We start from the raw sequence: 23,128 nt of genomic DNA, 5'->3' as shown, positions 1-23,128 counted from the left end.
AAATACCTCCTCTACAAATGCTTATAACTGCCAAATACCTTGTACCCCTTAAACTAGAATGCTTATAACTGCCTATTTTAACCTTTTCACTCCTTAATGTGATAGCTAAAACAAAAATATATCTTCAGTTATTATACTAAAGCAATTTAATATCATTTCAAACAAAAATACATCCAAAAATACCCAAAGAAACCTTACTTTACAGTACTCTCCTACTACTGTGACTCTTAAGTAAGTAGCCTATATACACCCTTAAAATGCCTATACTAACTGCCTTTTTTAACAGTTCATTGCCAAACTTGACAGCTGAAATAAAAATATACCTCAAACTATTATCCCAGAACATCCTAATATCATTTCAGTCACATTGCAAAATTATGTATGACCCTTCGATATTACTCTTAATTATCCCATATCATTCAGAGATATTACATACTCTTAATTATCCCCTATCATTCAGACCAATGGTTTCTTTGGCCTACGTAACTTTGCGCATCGTTCTGTGCCTACACTTTATGAATATTGATATTTTTCTGTGTAATATATTTGTTTACTACTGTAAGTTCTTGGTTTACATCACATTGTAGTTAGGCCTTGCCATCTATAACTTTATAAAAAATTCTTCTGCCATCTCTCTCTCTCTCTCTCTCTCTCTCTCTCTCTCTCTCTCTCTCTCTCTCTCTCTCTCTCTCTCTCTCATGAAATATGAATTATTGCATCATAAACTTTTATGTACAAAAATAAGAATAATAATTCTATAATAAAAGGGATTTTGACAAAGGAAAAATCTATTTCTGGGTGAGGACCTGTGTCGCCCAGTGAAATGTACCTATAGCACTCATTTCTAAGTATAAATAAGTGCTAAATATACCAGAGAAAAAAGCCAATGGAATGCCAGAGTTACTACCTCGGATCGATCACCCCCAAAGGGTGTCGGTATAGCATCAGGGGCGAGTGGAAGCCACTTATCACAGATACTTTGCCCAATAGCTCTCTCCTCTCTCAAAATCCTCTGCCAGAGAGGTGCCGTTACAACGGCCACCTTCCGCTCGTCACTACTACATCTGCCAAGAAACGTCATTCCTGAAATACGCACCCAAGCTTGGGCCAGCTAAAGGGTGGGGAAAGGAAAAAAGAGGGATGGGTTCACTGGGCGACACAGGTCCTCACCCAGAAATAGATTTTTCCTTTGTCAAAATCCCTTTTCTGGGATTGACCTGTGTCGCCCAGTGAAATAGTAACAGAGAATTGGCCATACAAGCTTGGTAAATTGAGAGGAAAAAATAAAATTTTTCTTACAATCTTTGTTTTAATGATCCAAGTTAAAGGATACAAAATATAAGGAATAAATAACATATAACAATATATGACCAAGTTCATACCATCACCAGGAAAATCAGCACAGGTAATGAATATAATAACACATGAAATAATGAACTATGTACAAGTACAGGTTGATAAGCAATCCAGTCCTAACAAAAAGGGCAAAAAGGGAGGGAATACAAGCGAGGCAGGTAGGTGAGAGGGAGTACCAAAAGGTAATTAATGGCAAAATCAATGATAATTAATAATATACAACATTACAAAATGCATAATTAGGCTGTATCAGGGGAGACAACGTTCCCTGCAGCCACTGCAGAATATTTAAGGGCCTCTAGAGACTTTAGATAGTGGCGTTTAAATACTGTCGGAGATTTCCAATCCGTATACTTTTTGAGATCATCAAAGTTCATATGATGAAAATAATTAACTGAGGTAGCCACTGCTCGGATATCATGAACCTGAGAAACTGAATCCGGATTAGCTTGTTTAATAAAATAAAGAATTTGTTGTCTGATGGCCTTCAAGGAAATGGTTCCATCATTCTCTCTAATAAAAAGAGGACCTGAAGACTTATTAGAAGTTCTGTCAAGATAAGATTTCAATGTAATAACTGGACATAATGATGGGTCCTGTGGAAGAGGGACAATCTTCCACGGAGACCATCTGTTCTGAGGGTCTTCATTCTTTGCGAAGAATTTCAGATCCGGAGAAAGCAGAACTTCTCCAGACGGGAGGAAATCAATATGATTCGGTTCTCTAGAGAGAGCCAACAGTTCAGATATTCTGGCACCTGAGAAGGGTTATATATGAGCACAATTCATTATCAGTATCTGAAGCTAAGTTGAGTACGTCATTTAAAAACCAGGAGACCGTATGAGGCCGGTTTACTGGTCTCAGACGAGCACATGCTCTAGGGATAGATGAAAAGTACAAATCTGTTAAATCAATATTAAAGCCAGACTGAAATATTTTCCTTAAGGCAGATTTAGTTGTAGTAATGGTACTAGCAGCTAGGCCTTTTTCGAACAGTTCTAAGAAATGAAACTGCCAGATTCATAGTCATTGTCTGAACATCTGATTCTTTTAGAAAGATGGCTAACTTCCTCACTGCCGAATCATACTGCCGGACTGTCAATTCTCTTTTGTTTGATTCCACGAACAATGTGTTTAGTGGATCAATATTAGCACCTTTCTGTGCTGTAAACTTCATGAAGTCCATAAAGTTAGGGCATTCAGAATTCTTGAGGAAGCTGACACAGTCCGACTTTGTACTATTAAGTCAGTTTTGGGTTGGGAATCTGTCTGGGACAGATTTTCAACTCTAGTAGAAGAGGAAACCAATTGTTCTTCGGCCAGTTGGGTGCTACCAGAGCTATCCACCCTTTGAAAGATCTGAGTTTGTGTAGAACTTTCATCAAAAGGTTTATTGGCGGAAATAGGTAAATCTTCTGCCAATTGTTCCAATCTGTGGCGTGAGTTAGAGGATCCAAATTGGGAGTCACATAACATGGAAGTTTGTGGTTGGACTCCGTGGCGAACAAGTCTACCTGAAGGCCCGGTATTTGTAGGCAAATCCAATTGAATGACTTTGTGTCTAAGGACCATTCCGATTCCAGCGGAGTTGTCCTGGACAGTGAATCCGCCATGACATTCCGTACTCCTGCCAGGTGAGTAGTTGACAGGTGCCAATGATGTTTCATTGCCAACGATAAGATTGCTATCATCACGTGATTTATGTGGCTCGACTTGGAACCTCCTCTGTTTAGGCAGTGAACTATCACTGCACTGTCCAAGACTAGTCTGATATGAATATTCCTGGCCGGAGCTAGTCGTTTCAGGGTCAGGAAAATGGCCATTGCTTCTAAGATGTTGATATGGAACCGGCGGAATACTGTCGACCACGTTCCTTGAACCTTCTTGTACTGAGAATAGCCCCCCATCCGCTCAGAGAGGCGTCCGTGTGGACTACTAGAGATGGCGGGGGAAATTGGAGCGGTACTGACTTGGAAAGACTCTTGACTGTCGTACATGGACGAAGTCTTTTCCTTAGTATCAGCGGAATCAAGGAGATTTTGTCTCTGAGTCTGCGGTTGGCTCTTCTCCGCCATACCCAGTTGATGTCCTTCAGTCTGGCTTTCAACATGAGATCTGTTATTGAAGCAAACTGAAGAGAACCTAAGACTCTTTCTTGGGTATGACGAGAAGCCCGTCTGTTCTTGAGAAATTGTCTCGTAGCTTTCGCTATATCTTTGCACTTGGTTGGTGGAAGAGATAGTTTGTGTGCGGTTAGATCCCATTGAATTCCTAACCATTGAAAGCGAGACGCCGGAATGAGACGGGACTTTTCCTTGTTTATTTGTAATCCCAGATACTCTAGAAATTTTATTACTTTGGCTGTTGCTCTGCGATATTCTTTGTCGTTGGGTGCCCAAATGAGCCAGTCGTCTAGGTAAGCTACTAGCGTAACCCCCTGAGCTCTTAGTTCTTGAATTACTGTCTCTCCTAGTTTGGTGAATATTCTGGACGCTATATTGAGCCCGAATGGCATGACTCTGAACGAGTAAGCCTGTCTTCCTAATTTGAAGCCTAGGTAGGGAGAAAAGTTTCTCGCTATCGGGACGTGATAGTAAGCATCTGTAAGATCGATAGAGGTGGTGACGACTCCACGGGGAAGTAAGGTCCGCACCTGCGAGACGGTTAGCATGCTGAACTTGTCGCATTGAATGTATGAGTTGAGACGGGACAAGTCCAGAATCACTCTTCGTTTGTCCGTGTCCTTCTTTGGCATGGTGAACAAACGTTCCTGAAATTTCAGGTGTGTGACTTTCTTTATTGCCTGCTTTTGAAGAAGGTCTTTGGCATAGTCTAGGAGGTCTGTCGTTGGAATTTGGTGGAATCTGACTGGTGGAGGAGGCCCTTTTGTCCATCTCCACCCGAGACCTTTTGAAATGATACTGTGGGCCCACTGACTGAAGGTCCAATGGTCCCGGAAGAGGTACAGTCCCCCGCCTACCTGGAGAGGCTCATAGATTGGATGAGGTCTTACTTCCTCTGCCTCCTCTGGAACCTCTGCCTCTGGAGGGAGCTCTGGAACCAGCTCTGTACTGGTAAGCACCTCTTGCTCTGCTTCCTCTTGCATGTCGGTTATAGCCTCGAAACGCCCCTTGTGCTTCAAATGAAGCGTTGAAGGCCGGGGACGTCACGAAAGCAGCTGAACTCGAGGACTGTTGAGTTGGTTGACTCTGCAGCAACACAAATTGTTGTTGAGGTCATGCTTTAGAGGTCGAAGGTTGACCAATCTGGGAGACGGGAACTGCCTGAATCACCATCTGTGTCTGAGGAGCCTGGAAGGGCTGATACTTCCTGACCCTCTTCCTACCTTTCGGCTGCGGTCGGGAGGTCTCATAGAACTTCCTTTTGGAAGGAAGACCCCAGCGGACATGAAGGTTCTGATTAGGCCTAGCAGCTTCACTGATGACGCTGTTAACTACGTCTTCAGGAAAGAGGTTAGGTCCCCAGATTGCTGCTTTAATGAGCTTATTAGGCTTGTGTCTAATGGAAGCATCGGCAAGGACATGCCTCCTGCAGTTCCGCCTAGCAACCACAAAGTCATAAAGGTCACACTGAAAGGTCTGTAACAGTGGCTTTGTTAGAACTCGGAATAGAGGTTCCTCAGAGTAGACAGAAGCCGTCAACTCCGATGTAGTAACAGAGTTGATCGACCTACTCAGTCTGCACCTGGACTCAAATTCTGCCATAACCATGGCCTCCGGGATTCTGGGTAATCGTTCACTAAACTGAGTGGAAGCACACTCCGGATCAAGTTTGCCCACTGTCAACGTTTCTGGAGCACCCACCCAACACTCCAGATCTCCGGGAAAGAGCAGAGAGGTAGGCTCTGTCTCTCGAAGCTGAGGCATCGGCTTCTCCTTTATTCCAGCCTGCATAGTTAACTCTGCGATCTTAGACGTGCAAGGGGTTGGGATGTTATCCCTCACCACGAACATGGTGTAGCAACCCTTGTGTGGCGTCTGTCTAGTGTTGACGCACTCCTATTCTGAAAGGGTGCGGACCCATGCTGACTGTGCCTGGTCCCTAGGATAAATTACAGTTTCCTTTGGGACCCTGTTTACCCTGACTAATGCTTCCTCAGCTAACCGAGTGAAGCCTGGGAAGGGGAACTGGAGGCCCGCCGGGAAGAACTCATAATCTTCCACGGGACGGGTTCCACAGCCTTCAATCGTCAGCATGCCATCCGAAAAGGGGGCATGCAGAGCCAACCGCCATGGGTTGCTGTTCTCAAATGGCGGAAGCTTAGAAGCGTCTGGCATAATGAAGGACTGCTGTGTGCCTCCGGACTGCGTAAGTCCGGCCAGCAAACTCTCCTGGACTTGTAGTCTCTGAGCCAGAGACAGGATGGACTGACCCGATATCTCGAAGCGAGCTGAGAAGATATCGACTGCAACCTCGAGTCCACGATATTGCCCATCTTCTCCATTAGAAGATTAGCGAAGGCATCAGGATCAAAGTCGGACTCCGTAGGTCTGGCTTTAGATACCTTAGCTCTCGACCCCTTAGGCGGGGGAGTAGCTTTAGCCGAGGAAGTCATAGGAGTAAGAGCCAATGACGACCTGGCGGAACTCGCCCGAGTAGGTTTATTTGATCTGGTAGTCCTAGGCAGAGTCTTCTTCTTCAGGGCTTTCACCTTAGGGATCACGGAATCAGACCTGTCCCCAAGGTTCCTGGACTTTGAGAAGCCCTGGAAAGAAGAGGAAGAAGACGGAGTAGGACTGAAAGAAAATGATTTCTTTTTAACAGATCTAGAACTACAGCTACCTGCCTCACTTACTTCCCTACCTTCTTCCTGCGCGTCGACGGTCATTGGTTCAAGATGGATACTGATGGCCGCCACCTCCTCGCACAAGGCGTCTTGGTCTTCTGGAGGGGCCTGGGTCTCCATCTGAATTTTGGCAATAATAGGGGCCGCCACCTCCCTAGCTACTGCCGAAGAAGTTCTCGCGTTCGGATACAGTAGCGAACAAAGCTCCTCCGACAGTACATAGGGGCATCCGGCAGCGACATTCCTGCCAAAACCTTCAACCCAGGTCCTTAGGGTCGTCAACGAGGAGGTTTTGAGCGCCAGAGGAGTCTGTAAGAGAGGACGAAATCAGATCCTCCAGTGGCAGAATGTGTCATATTTTCAGATATATATATGTAAGGATATGTCATACAAAATAGAGAACATTACCAAGGTGAGAATGGTACTTACCGACTCATCAGTCAGATACTCAAACGAGTAGCAAACTTCACAGCTGTCCGGGTGCCATACTAATAGGTTATCGATCTCCACAGCACAACTGGCATGAGAACGACAGACCCCATGACCACATGGTTGTTGGAGGACGGCTGTACACCCCAACTCCTGACAGCGTACCATCTGTAAGTTAAAATTGGTACATGAATATCTTCAAATAGTTCCGCCAGAGTTAATTCCGGCGGTATGTTTACACTTAGACTAGTTCTACTAAAACTCACTAAAGGTAAACATCAACTATTATAATTTTACATAACGTAAAAGCTCTGATTGTCTCCGCCTGCTCCGGAATCCATAATCTCGGTATCGCAAGAACAGGGAAACAAGGTAAAACCTAAGCCTGAGTCTGATCACACCGGAGTAGGATAGCAATTCCAAGTCAATTGGAAACGCATTGCTTAAGCCTAGTTCCGCCTCCTCCGGAGTGGGGAAAGCAGCGATAACAACAGAAAAATACAGAAAACAGGGCGGCGGGAACAGCGGTACGTAGCGCTCCGGCGTATAAAATTCTGGCGCAAGTGATGGTAGACCACACCTCACCGGAATAAACACAGGCCCGGAGACATACCAACAGAGACTACATAATCTACTAATCCTTAATCTCCTCTCTAATCCTCCGAAACGGTGCTCGACACTCCAGCTGCTGTTCACTGGTAAGATTACTTGGTCAGCGAGCTAATGAAGCACCGCCGGAACGAGTCTGGAACAGAAGGAAAAGCTCGGAGGAGAAAGGAAGACTAGTAATCGCCTGGCAACAGCAACCAGTCAGGTGATTACCACCCTCCGAGAAGCCGTAAAGTAGCCTACTACTAAAGGGATAGAAGGCAGCATGCCAACTGACACCCTAAAGGAGGTAACGGCCAAGGCTATACGTACTTGCAAATTTTATTGATAAAGAATTATTGGAAGTACCAACGAATAAAGTCAAGCCCATCTATGAGCCTAGCCTAACCTTCCACAATCGGATACACCGATCTGGTCAGGTAGGCTAGGATAGCGCCTACTAGTATGTCACGAAAGAGGACACTCTAGAGCCTAACCTAACCCTCCAAAATCGAACATATCGACCTGGTCAGGTAAGACAGGCCTAGCATCTACATTTACGTAACATTAGAGGAACTCTCTAGTGATGGAACACCCTCCAAAACCAATATGTTGGTCTGGTCAGGTAGCCAGGACTAGTACCAACTATGGGTAGCGAGTAGCACTCTCAAACGCCTAGCCTACCCTCCAAAACCTAGGCCTCGATCTGGTCAGGTAGGCTAGGGTTGGTTAAAATCGTGTGGGACTTCCAAATAAACTTATGAAAATAAAATTAGTATACCAATATAATATTAAAATAAGATAATACAAAAAATACCACATACACAACATGCATGAGCATAGCGGATAGATGAGGGCTCTTTACCTCCAAAAATAATAACTGGCGTAGTACTAGGCTAGCTAGCCTAGCCTGCTTCCAACACTACTCACGTATGAAAGATTGAAATAAAACAGCACTCTCGTGAGGGAACCAAATCGCTCATGAAGGACGATGACTAACGAGGGAAACCCTCTAATTAAGGCCAAAAATTTAATGGTTTCAACCGTGATACATAAGCCTATCGGTACACATCAGGAGCAAAATGGTAAAATTTCACGACAACAGTAGCGCTTACTGTGATGTGCAATAGTGGTGAAATTAAGATATTCATCGAAAAAAAAAAAATAAATAAAAAAGTTGAGAAGACTGAGTAACGCAGTACTTTGATGTAAACATGGCGGCTCCTTGGATGAGGGTTCCTTCCACATACGCAACATACAAACATCTCGACTAAAAACTTCTCAAATAAGGACAAACTGTTGTCTAACCATATTCAATGTCAATAATAATAATATACTCAACTTAGATGAAGATGCTTCTTGAAAATCAGAAGACATATTTAACAAAATTATAGCAAAGGATCACAGCGAGAAATAAAGCTGTTCGCGTAGCGAGTGCCATTGAAGGAATGACGTTTCTTGGCAGAGGTAGTAGTGACGAGCGGAAGGTGGCCGTTTTAACGGCACCTTTCTGGCAGAGGATTTTGAGAGAGGAGAGAGCTATTGGGCAAAGTATCTGTGATAAGTGGCTTCCACTCGCCCCTGGTGCTATACCGACACCCTTTTGGGGGTGATCAATCCAGAGGTAGTAACTCTGGCATTCCATTGGCTTTTTTCTCTGGTATATTTAGCATTTATTTATACCTAGAAATGAGTGCTATAGGTACATTTCACTGGGCAACACAGGTCAATCCCAGAAAGTAGTTTTTTATAGCTACTAAATTATTTTCCTATAATTCTTTTGGTAATACGCTTGATCAGCTGATTTTCAGAACGTAAACATTGTGATGAACATTTTTCAAAAGTCAAAAATACACTTTGATTACTGTATTATGCTGTTTATAAATTAATATTACAGTACGGTACTGTAATTAAAATTAAAAATAATAATTCTGTTAATAAATTAATTTCTTATATGAACTAAGTTATTTTCCTATAATGCTTTCGAAAATAAGCATCAATCAGCTGATTTTAAGAACATAATCATTGTAATAAACATTTTTCAAAAGACAAAAATACACTTTGATTACTGTATTTTGCTGTGTTTATACATTAGTACATGAATAATATTTTCATCTTAAATGTACTATTCATTCATGAAATATATATAGCTTTGTGCAGCAGCCACATCAGGAAAGTAAAGAGGAATTGGTAGATAATATACTTTTGACTCTCTCTCTCTCTCTCTCTCTCTCTCTCTCTCTCTCTCTCTCTCTCTCTCTCTCTCTCTCTCTCTCTCTCTCTCTCTCTTGTATGTCAGTAGAGTGTTCCCCCCGTATTCGGGGGGGGATTGGGGGGGATGGGTACCAGACACCGCCCCGAATAGCTCGAACCAGCAAATAGTTAGAACTCCCCTCTAAAAATGCTTATATCTGCCTATCTTGAAAGTTCAAATACCAAATTTATACTTAAAGTATCATCCTACATTAAATATATCATTGAATTGGTATTATTAATTTCATTTCAAAGTCATCTGAAACATTTTACAGTTAAAAATATATAAACAGCCAATAACAGAGAGAGAGAGAGAGAGAGAGAGAGAGAGAGAGAGAGAGAGAGAGAGAGAGAGAGAGAGAGAGAGAGACTGACTCCTTACAATATCAAAAGATTGAAATGAACTTCTATAGGCAACACCTCTTCCCCTGCCACAAATACTACATATATCTTTTCCAGAGAAGAGATAAAGAGATGGCTGAACAAGTATCTATTTGTCTGTCTACAGGGACTCCCTGTATATATATTTAAGCTAAATTCCCATACAATATTAACATATAATTAATGAATATAGAATGTAGAGAAAATGATTTTTTTATATCAGTAGAAAATGGTATTAGGGGAAACTATACAAAAGAAAATGTGAATGTCATATTATGTTTTGTCACTAACCTATTAGTGTATTTTTTTCTTGTATGACTCTTCTCTGTGAAGAAACCGATATATATATTTTTTTTACCCTTTTGATGGCTCAGTGGTATTCAGCCCACTGGTGAATCTTTTTCCTGAGAGGTATTTTTAAAGATAGTACTACAAGTTGTCTTCAGTTTTATCATTATGGTGGACTTTCATTGTTATGTATGTTAAATAATAGTTTCCATTAAAATTCAATGTTAATTTTCTTTTAATTATGTGAATATGGTGTATATTAAGAATATTATATTATAAAAAAAACTTATAAGATGTATAACAGATATCTGGAATGCTTGTTATTTAACCATTTATTTTTATTTCACAAAAAATCTTTTCCCATTTATAGGTTATTTTCATTTAGTGTACTGATTATTCGGATTTCTGCTTTACTATTAAATTTCTATGTACTACCAACTTTATGGAAAGTTATTTTTTTGGCAAATTTGTATCTCCTTAGGTCTTAGCAGGCCACACAGGGCCAGTTGTGAGTTTGGATTTCTCCAAAGAACCTGGAAGTACAATGTTAGTGTCAACAGGATGGGACAGCTCAGTCAAAGTGTGGGATGCAATAGCCAATACAACTGCCAAAGAATCTATTGCTTTGTTATCAGATGGTAAGCCTCAGATTTTGTTTGTATGCAGATCCTAAATTGCTCCGGTTTTGTGAGTGGTAAGGCCTAAAATAGTAATTAGTTCATGCAACTGGATTCCCGTTCGCAACTGCCAGTAAATTGGCATCTCAAGTTACCAGTTTTCATTATTTGCTGGATGCGAGTCATGAAGCCCAACAAAATAGAAAAAAAAGATATTTTGTACTTTGCGTCTTGGTTTATCAAGTTAAGAAATTATGGTTAAATCAGATAATATTCATACATTACCATTTGCAAAGTTTATTAAAGTGATTTCCTTTCATTATTTCAGAATATAGTCTGAAATTCTAAAATCTTTGATTAGAAGAAGTGTCATTGCCTGTAAGTGTTGTACAGAATAGGGAATCATTGTCAGTGGGAAGTATACGGTCAACCCCTGTATTTGTGTTCTTGAGATTTGCAGACTCACCTTGTCACAGATTTTTCTTTGGACCCTATCTACCCATTATTCATTGGAAATTCACCTATTTGTGGGTTTTTCCAACGATAGATATTCACTAATTAGTGTATTTTGATGTTATTTTCATGACTAAATGCAATTTTATGATAAAAAAATGATGTACTAATTTTCAAATAGCAATATTGATTAATACTATACTAGTAAGTTTAATATGATTAAATGATATCACATAATAAATATAACGATTCTCTCTCTCTCTCTCTCTCTCTCTCTCTCTCTCTCTCTCTCTCTCTCTCTCTCTCTCTCTCTCTCTCTCTCTCTCTCTCTCTCTCTCTCTCTCTCTCTCCGAGATATGTATGCCTTAGTGGTAATTCTTTAGGGGTACTACTACATTTTATGATAAAATAATGATTTACAGTACTAATAATGTTCAAATACGTAATATGAAGTTTAATGAGATTAAATAATAACAATAAGATTTTTTTTCTCTCTCTCTCTTACTTATGTATGTGTATATGTTTTGTAGTGTGATAAATAAATGATTTCCCTAATAACTAATTTTCAAATTACCTAATAACTAATTTTCAAATATTAATAAAATTAATAAAAGAAATAGATTCCCAGTCTTTTTATCCACTTCGAGAAAGGCGTAAATGACAATGTGATATATGTATTGGCGAAGGGGAAGGAATGTTGCCCATAAAAGTTCATTTTAATCTTTTGATATTGTAAGGAGTTTCTCTCTCTCTCTCTCTCTCTCTCTCTCTCTCTCTCTCTCTCTCTCTCTCTCTCTCTCTCTCTCTCTCTCTCTCAGTGTTATTGGTTTTACACATGTATTTTTAATGGTTAAATGTTTAAGATGACTTTGAAATGATAATAATATAACCTCAAAGATCAATATAGGAATAGGATAGTAATTTAATGTATATTTGAAGTAGATTGCAGTAGTACCTCATACTTCGAACTTAATCTGTTCCAGAAGGGTGTTCGAAGAACGATTTGTTAGAAATATGAAACAAATATCCCCATAAGAAATAAAGGGAATCAGGATAATTAATTCCAGCCAACCCAAAAAGTCCCCCCTTTTCACATTTTTCTATTATTAAAGTGTTCAGAAATTAAATTAAGAGTGTAAAGTAATGAAACAATACGTTATATGAAGTTAAATTTTCTAAATTTTATTTTTTCTATATAAAATTTATGACCTGTTTGGTAAAAATGGCGCTGGCCGGCTGGGGAATGGAGGGAGGAGAGACGGGAACCCTTTGAGCAAACCAAATTGGTTGCAGTATGCAAAGGTTGATAACAAAATAAATTTTATTCACATATTAGGTACAAAGACAAAGGAATCGATAGTGTGGGTTGGATTGTGTCTGAGAGAGAGAGAGAGAGAGAGAGAGAGAGAGAGAGAGAGAGAGAGAGAGAGAGAGAGAGAGAGAGAGTAATCAGTGTGTTTACACTTGAATAATAAGTGCACAAAAGAGATTAATTATGCCACAATACATCAACTTACTGTTGGCAAACGGCAGACTTTTAAAACAAACATGAGGATTTTCAAACAAATAAGTAATAAGTCAAGAATGCAAGAAAAAGAGGTAGAGATAAAATTACTTTTCACAAGGAAGCTGTTTCAACAAACAATCAAAGGCATGCAGAAGCTGAAAGCGGCGCCAGTTTGTATATCACAGAGCTGAGTTACTTTTACAGTAGTTAAATATCTTAACAAGCATTTATCACTAGATTGGCATTTTACTGTTACAAAAATAAAAGTGATTTGGGCAAATAATCATCCCAGATCAGCTGATAAGTCAGTGGGAAGCAGCGTCTCTCTCTCTCTCAGTGTACCGAACACTGACTCGAGCAAGCTTTTTTTTTCTTTACTGCATTGCATTTTAAATTTATTGTGAAATAAAATTTTATTTTTAAAGTGAATTGGTAATGCTTTTACGTATATATGATAGTAAAGATTTTACTGTCTCCTTTCTCCTCAACAATACCACGACGCACAATCACTTATAATCACTCACTCATTATTCCTCAAAAATATAAACGCTCCCTCCCTCCCTCCCTCTTCCTCAAGTTAGCCATGTATCACTGCAGTGACGAATGATTTTGTTAATTGTTTATGCTAAATATTATTGTGAAAAGCTTTGCTCTTTCATTTACTAGTTTGTTATTATTGTTCAACTAGACTGTCTCACTCGGCACACCGACACCGGCTCAATTAAGGGATTTTGTTGACGTAAGGAAAAATCTATTTCTGGCGATTGGCTCGTGTCGCCAGCGAAATATTCCTTTAATCTATTATTTCTAGGGTAAATGTACTAACACATACCAGAGAATAAATAAAATAAAGAAAAAGGTCAGTATACTGACTCGCTCACCCTCAGGAGGGTGTCGGTATGAACACTAGGCGATTGTGACCACTACCACGAGCCAAATGCCAATAGAAATCTCCCACTACAAAATCCCTCCAAGAGGGGAGCCGACCCACAGAGTGAGCAGCTCGTACTACTACTACTCCATCCCATGCTGCCGACTGCTGCGCCTCTGGGTGGCCATCCTGAAGTTAGCAGGGACAATCTTGGGCGAAGGGATGGGTAGGGTGGGATTTCGCTGGCGACACGAGCCAATCGCCCAGAAATAGATTTTTTCCTTACGTCAAATCCCTTTTCTGGGCTCAGCTCGTGTCGCTGCGCGAAATCGTACCAGAGAAATAGCACAAGATTGTAAACAAAAGTAATAAAATGAGAATAAAAATAAAATAAATCAGAATAGGTCTCAAATAAAGATAAAAATATATATGAATAGACTATAATTGCTAAAAGATACATATACACAGGGGTATAAAATAGAAATATGCTTAAATTACCCTTAAATCTAATCATGTTTGCTAACATAAGGTAATTACATATGTACAGGTAAAATTATTTTACATGTATCAATGTTATCTGTGTAACAGCATGTATCAAAAGTATAATAGCAATTAATAAAAACAATCAACAATAATAATATATAAAGGAATGTATATGACTTAATATACAAAACCCCTAATCATTATATAATGATGTATCCCCTAGCATAAAAGTAAGGGGAAACATCCATGAGATCAATGTTTATAATCATTTGTGAGTGTCCCTAACCAGACAATAAGGGGCAACCACTACACTATCACAAAAGCAGCTAAGACACAAGGTGAATGCAAATGAACCAGGTAGGAATAGACGAACTTTTGGGTGAGGCAGGTAGAAAGGAGGACTGAATCTTCTACTACAAACTAGCTAGAGTCAGGGGAAACTATGTTACCCGCTGCTACTGGCTGGGAATTTCAGAGCTTCCAAGGACTTAAGGTAGTGACGTTTGAACACTGTCGGCGATTTCCATCCAGTATACTTTTTCAACTCATCGAAGTTCATATGTTGGAAATAATTAATTGAGGTGGCTACTGCCCTGACATCATGTGCTTTCGGGAAAGAGTCAGGATTGGCTTGCTTAATAAAGTACAGGATTTGTTGCCTGATGCCTTTAATGGATAAAGTTCCACCTTTTTCCTCCTAAAGAGGGGACCCGACGAAGATGAGGAGTCCTAGACAGAAAGGCTCGTAAGGTTGTAACTGGGCAAAGAGATACATCTTGTGGAAGGGGTAGTACCTTCCAAGGTTCCCACCTCATCAAAGGATCTTCATTCTTTGCTAAAAAGCTACGTTCCGGAGAAAGTAGGACTTCTCCTGTGGGAAGGAACTGAATATGATCCGGGTCTCTGGATAGAGCCGACAGTTCTGAAATTCTTGCTCCTGAAGCTAAGCTTAATAAGAATAGGGTTTTTCTTAAGAGCATTATAAACGAGCATGTGTCATTATCGGTTTCGGGAAGCCAGTTTTAGGACATCGTTTAAGAACCATGAAACTGACGTAGGCCTTACAGAAGGCCTAAGCCTAGCACATGCCTTAGGAATAGACGAGAAGTAGGAATCCGTCAAGTCTATGTTAAATCCAAATTGAAATATCTTTTTTCAAAGCTGACTTGTTTGTCGTAATCGTGCTAGCTGCTAAACCTTTTTCAAATAGGATCTGAAAAAGGATATAGCTGAATTAACTGTCATGATTCTAATATCCGAATCTCTCAGGAAGGTTGCTAACTTTTTGACAGCAGCATCATACTGCCTCAAAGTCGAATCCCTTTTATCGGATTCCAAGAATAGAATATTCTGAGGGTCAATATTCGCATCTCTTTTTGCCGCAAACTTCATGAAATCCATAAAGTTAGGGTTTTTGAGAATCCCTGAGGAAGCGAACACAGTCTTCATTTGCACTGACATGGAGAGCTTGGGACTGGGGATCTGAAGAGGACGAAGGCCCAGCTCCAAAATTAGAGGATACCAGTTGCTCTTCGGCCAGTCTGGGGGGCTACTAGAGCCACTTGACCCTTGAATGTCCTGAGTTTGTTCAATACTTTCATGAGGAGATTCACTGGAGGGAAGACGTAAATCTTCTCCCAGTTGTTCCAGTCTAGAGCCAGGGCGTCCGTGGCATAGGCCAGAGGGTCCAGGTTGGGGCTACATAACACGGTAGTTTGTGGTTCGCTTGTGATGCGAAGAGGTCCACCTGTAGCCCTGGGACTCTTTGAAGGATCCATTGGAACGAACTGTTGTCCAGTGACCATTCCGACTCTAGGGGTACTGATCGGGATAGGGCGTCTGCTATGACGTTTCTTACTCCAGCTATGTGAGTGGAGGAAAGATGCCAACTGAACTTGTCTGCCAGGGAGAAGATGGCTATCATGACGTGATTAGATGACGTGACTTGGAGCCTCCTCTGTTTAACAATGTACTACCACGCACTGTCCAGGACTAGCTTTATGTGGGAGTACTTGGGTGGGCGTAACCTTTTTAGAGTCAAGAACACTGCCATTGCCTCCAGTACGTTTATATGGAACTGACGGAACTGAGGTGACCAAGTCCCTTGAACCTTTTGACCTGGGTGGAATACCCTCCCCAGCCGCTTAAGGACGCGTCTGTGTGGATGGTGACCCCTGGTGGAGGGAACTGAAGGGGTACTGACATTGATAACTTCTTGACTCTCGCCCATGGCAGAAGTCGATTCTTTAGAATCAGAGGCACTGAGGATAGTTTGTCCCTGGACCTGACGGTTGCTCGCGAGCGCCAGATTCTGGTTAGGTCTTTCAGTTTGGCTTTCATTAAGACGTTTGTCACTGATGCAAACTGGAGAGAACCCAGGATCCTTTCCTGGGCTCCTCCTTGACGCTAGTTTGTGACTTAGAAATTGCTTGACTGACTTTGCTATTTCTTTCCTTTTGGTTGATGGAATCGACAGAGTGTGGGATGCTAGATTCCATTGAATGCCCAGCCACTGAAAGTTTGACTCTGGAGTGAGTCTTGATTTGGTCCTGTTTATTTTGAAGCCTAGATATTCCAGGAACTGAATCACTTTCAAGAGTAGCTCTTTTGCATTCCTCGACTGTTGGGGCCCAGATCAACCAATCGTCGAGATACGCTACTACCATGATCCCTTGCGATCTGAGTTGTTGCACTACCACTTCCGCGAGCTTCGTGAACACTCTGGGTGCCACGTTGAGTCCGAATGGAACTACCTTGAAGGAGAATGTCTGGTCTCCTATCTTGAAAACCAGATACCGGACGGAAGTGTCTTGCAATAGGGAATATGATAGTAAGCGTCTGTAAGATCGATAGAGGTGGTGACGGCCCCACGGGGAAGTAGGGTCCGCACCTGTGAGATCGTGAGCATCTTGAACTTGTCCGCAGCGGATGTCTAAGTTTTAAGCGGGGACAAGTCTCAGATTACCCTTCTTTTTTGTGAGCCTTTCTTTGGCACGCCGAACAAGCGACCTTGAAATTTTAATCTCTTGACTCTCGCTATAGCTCCTTTTTGAAGGAGATCGTCTGCGTACTCTGTCAATTTCTTCCTTGGAAGGAAGTTGACGGAAAGGTCTGGATGGAGGTGGGTTCGTCAACCAGCTCCAACCCAGACCCTTTTGACACTATGCTCTGAGCCCATTGGCTGAAGTTCCACCGGTGGCGAAAGTGAAACAGCCTCCCTCCTACCTGAAGTTCTTCATTGGTTCGGTAACCGCCCTCGGCCTCCTCTGAAGGTGCTTTCCCCTGTTAAAGGGGCCTCCAGATCCTCTCCCACGAAAGGAACGCTTACCTCTACCTCCCTTACCCGAGCGGTCATACTTCTGAGAAGCTTGACTCTCGAAGGCTTGATTGTAAGCTGGAGAGATGGCGTAAGAGGTGGAGGGCTGAGGCTGAGGGGATATCACATAAATTGGCTGTGATTGACCTTTAGAATTGTGGAGGGTTGGGCTGTCTGCACTAACGGTACTGTTGGAACTTGTTGAGGAAAGCGTAGTTGCTTCTTCTGGTAAGGTTGGAAACGCCTGGGTTTCTTTTGTCCCCTTACCTTTAGGAGTCAGGTCTTGCCTCCTCTTAGCCGAAAGGCCCCAACGATCCTTAGGCTCTGGTTTAACCTGGTAGCCTCTGACTGGACCTCCTTAACCATAGCTTCTGGGAAGAGATCTGCTCAGATGCTAGACGAGAGTAACCTATTCGGTTCATGCCGAATGGTTTGCCTCTTGTAGGACATGCTTCCTACAATTCGTCCTAGCAGTGGCAAACTCAAACATATCTGACTGTACCGTTTGAGTCAGGGCTTTGGTCATGAGCTTAAAAATCGGTTCTGATCCATAAGCCATGGTAGCTACCTCAGACATAGCCATAGAATTGATGGATCTGGCTAGACGCGATTTTGCATCAAACTCAGCCTGAATAAGGCTATCTGGGAGCCTGGGTAGCTTTTCACCAAAACTGCTCCATAGCACAGTCCGGTTTGAGTTTGCCAGCTGAGAATGTATTCGGCAAGTCTTCCCACAATTCTCCAACTGAGGGGAGCAACGGAGAAGTGGGGTCCGCTTCCTTCAACTGCGGTATAGGTTCCCCCTTCTGGGCGCTGGGATGGTCGACCTCGCGATCTTGGTTAGGAACGGGAGCGGGTACTTTCATCCATTGTAAAAATGGTAAAGGGACTCTTAAATGGTTGTATCTTGGTGTTAGAACAATCCATGTCCTCTAAACACCTGAGCCATTCTCTGCGCCTGGTCTCGTGAGTAGAGGACTGTCTCCTTAGGTACCTTATCGTCCCGCACCATAGCCGACGGCGTAAGCCTTGCGTAGCCTATGAACGGAGGCTGGGAGGTCTTCCGGGAAAAGAACTCGAAGTCCTCTATTCTTCGAGTCCCAAATTCCGGTATAGAGATGAGACCGTCTGGAAGGGGGCGTATGACGCTACTCTCCACGGATTGTTCATAGAGAACTGAGGTAGTGAGTTCATACCGGAGGAAGTGGGATCCACTCGTGTTGGACAGTGGAGGAGAGGCTAGAGGTAGCTTCTCTCAGCCCAGGCTATAATGGAGTCCTGGGAAGTAATCCTGTCCGACAGACGAGAGATCATTTGCTCCATGCTACTCTTTAAGGACCCAAACCAGGTTCCCCACCCAGGTGCCAACCCAAAAAACCTTTGGCAACAGGCCAGCATTGGAGTCCAAAGCCGGAGCTGCTGCGGAGGTGGAGGGGAGGCTCTGAAATCGGAACCAAAGGTAGCGGAACTGGTGATTCTGCCGGAGTGGCGAGATCTCTCTCTGGAGGATTTACTCCTCGAGGACTTAGAGCCGGAGCTAGAAGCTTTAGACCTGGATGCTCCGGGATTCCCAGCCGGAGACTTACGGGAGGAGGATGAAGCCGAAGTCGTCTTCTTAGACGACGACGACGTCTTAGTCAAAGACATCACCTTAGACTTGACCTTAGGTCTAACCGAAGCACCAGGAGGAGAATATATTTTCTTCTTCACCCGTAAAGCCGGTGGAAGGATGGAGAGGTTGCAGGAGTAGAAGAAACAGTTACGCCCAAGGGTGACCCTTGGGTGTCCACCAGTACCTACCTCGACCAACAGGTCGTCTATACCTACCATAGGTTCAACATTAATATCTAGGGTCGCGACATTCCCAGTAGAGATATCCTGGTCCTGATCATTAATGAGGTGGCCAGCTGTTGTTGGATGAAGGCGAAAATAGTCGGATCCGCTTCTACCGGGTCGACGTATCCTGTCGCCTTGCCTCCGGGGGAAGATTAGTAATGCCAACCGCTTCTCTAGGATGTAGGGGGGCTGTCCTTGGGCGGCGTTTTTTTTCCCCAAAACCGCCGACCCCAGGCCTGTAGGGTAGCCAGTGGCGGTATCTCTTACCGCCGGAGCCGTCCCCCTGGAAGAGAGGGCGTAGTTTAGATTTAAGAATCACTTAAAACTAAAAACTTAAAGTATAACTTAAATTAATTGCCTTAAGTTAATATGATGAAAACTTAAGCGCTAAAAAAGAAGCGGAGCAGCTACTGGAGATGTAAAACTTACCCTTCCAAAAGCTGGCTCACCAGATCGTAACATATGGTACACGTCTCATGGTACCAGACCTGGATGTCCCCGAGCGGAGTCGCGCAATGGAGCATGGGACCGGCAAACTTCGTGTCCACAAGGGTCTTCCTGAAGTGTGGCGGAACATGAGTATCTTAAAAAACATCACTTACAGTCTAAGGACAGAAGAGCTCCGATGCATGCCGGAGCTCGGAAAAAATTTGGGCATAACCCCTCCCTGCATCGCCTGAATAGGCCTATAATCCGGAGAGTATCCGGTAAGATATGTAAGGGAGGGGGGATGTTTAAGGTTCTTAAGATAAACTTAAAAGATAACTTAAACCTAACACACAAGCAAACCGGACTAAGTCCAGTGCGTAGCGGAGTGTAGTAACTCAGCAAAACGGTAAGGTTAGTAGAGACCCACTGTATGCTCCGGTCCACCCTACTGGGTGGACTAACAACTTTCCGCTGGATACCAGGACTCCGATCAGGAAGGAGCCCTAGTAAGATTGGAAAGAGCGAGAAGGACATCAGGCTCAAGCTAGCCCGGAGCGACAAGGTAGCGCGGAGGGTGGGCAAGGCCATACCCCCCACTCCGTACCCAACCGGCCGGACCGAGAAGCCGGAGAGGTCGAGACCAGTCAGGGTCTGTCCCGACTCCCTAGCCCCTCCGCCTGAGGGGAGAGAGGGAGGCAGGCTCGGGTATGAGGAGCGAGCATGGGCAGACCGACCCGTCCCCGCCCGACTCTATGGAAGAGCGGGAGGGGGGGAAGAATGACTGGACAGGCGTCTGGGCTGGCCCGTGACCCACGAAGTGACCACGAGGCGGTAAGACCAAAAACGACAACTAAGCCTAGGACAACCACTGATCAGGGAAATGCTATCGGGAAGCATACTGAACTGAAAAGCGGAGGCAAATAAGACCCACTGGGCCGAACCAACTAATCAGAGAGATGCTATAGGGAAGCAACCGAACTGATGAGCGGTAGTATAGGCTCAAAGAGCCAGGACCTAGGCTAAGCCAGACGCCTAACTAACCTAACAATAATAAAATACACAGTATATAAATAAATAAATGAAAGAAAGAAAATAATATAGCATGGAGAAAAAATCCAGGAGTGTACGACTAACCCGAAGGCAAGTCTACCACTCAAAGCTAGTCAGAGGCCGATACTAAGAACCTGGACTAGGGTCCTGGATAGAAGAAGCCTACGTAAGGTAAATACATGCATGCATGACAAACCTGAGTAGACCGTACCCTAAGTAAAGCGGATAATCATAAAGAGCGAAGATAAATAAGGGGATGTTCTAGGTATGGGAGACCAAGAACGAACCCATCACGAGGCAGAACCATGCTGCCATGCTTCCGACCCCGAGATCGTATTTATACCTAAAAAACGGCAAATACTGTCTCAGGGCCGGAAAAAACCAAGTAACCGTAATACTGAGTACTTAACTTAGCTGCTGCGATAGCTGCACGCTCCATAATAGAAAATCCAATGAAAGGGCACAAAAAACACAGAGAGGAAAAATATCACAACCGACTCGTGGGTGCTAACTTGAAAGGATGACCCACCAGAGGCGCAGCAGTCGGCAGCATGGGATGGAGTAGTAGTAGTACGAGCTGCTCACTCTGTGGGTCGGCTCCCCTCTTGGAGGGATTTTGTAGTGGGAGAGTTTCTATTGGCATTTGGCTCGTGGTAGTGGTCTCACTCGCCTATGTGTTCATACCGACACCCTCCTGGATGGTGCCTTTGGAGCGAGGTCAGTTATACTTGACCTTTTTCTTTATTTTATTTATTCTCTGGTATGTGTTAGTACATTTACCCTAGAAATAATAGATTAAAGGATATTTCGCGCAGCGACACGAGCTGAGCCCAGAAAAGACTTTTTTTTTTTCCTTTTTTATTCTGTATTGCATTTGATTGTTTTCATATTTTAGCATTATGCTAACCCTTAAACGCCTATTGGATGTATTAAACGTTGACGAAAATTGTCTGTTGGGTGCCGAATTGACATATGAAACGGAAAAATAGTTATAGGCCTACTTGGCAAAAATTTTTGAATCACGCACCTTGAGGGATGGGGGTTCACAGATCAAGCTGTTGTTTTGTTTACAATCATTACCCAGGCGCGCAAGAGCGAATTTCTTTCTTCTCGCACTAAAAAGCCTCAGCGACACATCTCAGAAATTATTTCGTTGCTTTCACATAATTTTTGCACCATTTTATATTAGGTATTACATAGAGTTTTATATATGAGAGTGTGCGCAATTTCATGTAGAATACAACAAAAAACAACCCATGGTTGTAGCTTTTATCAGTTTTGAAATATTTTCATATAAATAACGATAAGTGCCAAAATATCAACCTTTTGTCAACTTTGACTCTACCGAAATGGTCGAAAAACGCAATTGTAAGCTAAAACTCTTATATTCTAGTAATATTCAATCATTTACTTTTATTCTAGTAATATTCAATCATTTACCTTCATTTTACAACAATTTGGAAGTCTAGTACAATATTTTGATTTATGGTGAATTTATGAAAAAAACTTTTCCCTTATGTCCACGCGGTAACTCTTCCGAAAAAATCAGAAATTTTTTTGTCCAATTGACGTAATGTTTGCACCATTTTATATTAGCCGTTACATAAAGTTTTATATATCAAAATATGCGCAATTTTATGTAGAATACAACCAAAAACAACCCATGGTTGTAGCTATTATCAGTTTTGAAATATTTCCATATAAATAACGATAAGTGCCAAAATTTCAACCTTCGGTCAAATTTGACTCGACTGAAATGGTCGAAAACCGCAATTGTAAGCTAAAACTCTTACATTCTAGTAATATTCAATCATTTACCTTCATTTTGCAACAAATTGGGAGTCTCTATCACAATATTTCGATTTATGGTGAATTTTTGAAAAAAAACTTTTTCCTATGTCCTCGCGGTAACTGCCGAAAAAATCAGAATTTTTTTTGTGCGATTGTCGTAATGTTTGCACAGTTTTATATTAGCCGTTACATAAATTTTTATACAGTAGACCCTTGACTCACGAACGCATTGACCCACGTACAACTCGATCCCCGACCAAAATTATAGGTAAAATTTCACCCTTGACCTACGAACTAACTTTGAGATACGAACAAAAAAAAATGCGGAAAATAAAAATTCTGTTTGGGTCATGAACTAATTTTGAGACATGAACATTTGAAAAATGCTGGAAATTTCTGGAAAATAACAATTCACTTTGTTTCACAAACTAATTTTTAGACACAAACATTTGAAAAATGCGCGAAATCGCCCAGCACACGTGAGAGCGTTTGAGTTGCCATGGGAACAGCCATCCTCCAGCCGCCACGCACAGCGTCACCCACGCATCGCTCTTTGTCTCATCTCATTGTGTACAAGACGTTCGTCAATTCGCTTAGCATTTTTTGCGCTAAAACTTGTGATTTTCTTCATAATGGGCCCTAAGAAAGTGAAGAGTGGTGGTGAAAGTAAGAA

General features: G+C 42.4%; 1 protein-coding gene across 1 annotated transcript in view; it reads left to right on the top strand.

The window, feature by feature from the left end:
• Nucleotides 1-23,128, top strand: part of LOC135195086 (periodic tryptophan protein 2 homolog) — a 351,391-nt gene that overhangs the window by 121,003 nt on the left and 207,260 nt on the right. The window contains 1 exon segment of the mRNA XM_064221465.1: nt 10,584-10,740. Coding sequence (XP_064077535.1) covers nt 10,584-10,740 — 157 coding nt within the window.

This window comes from Macrobrachium nipponense, chromosome 15, assembly GCF_015104395.2.
Source record: "Macrobrachium nipponense isolate FS-2020 chromosome 15, ASM1510439v2, whole genome shotgun sequence".
In the NCBI taxonomy this organism is placed as follows: domain Eukaryota; kingdom Metazoa; phylum Arthropoda; class Malacostraca; order Decapoda; family Palaemonidae; genus Macrobrachium; species Macrobrachium nipponense.
Note: the sequence above shows the minus strand (reverse complement) of the source record. Positions and strands in the feature narration are given on the sequence as shown.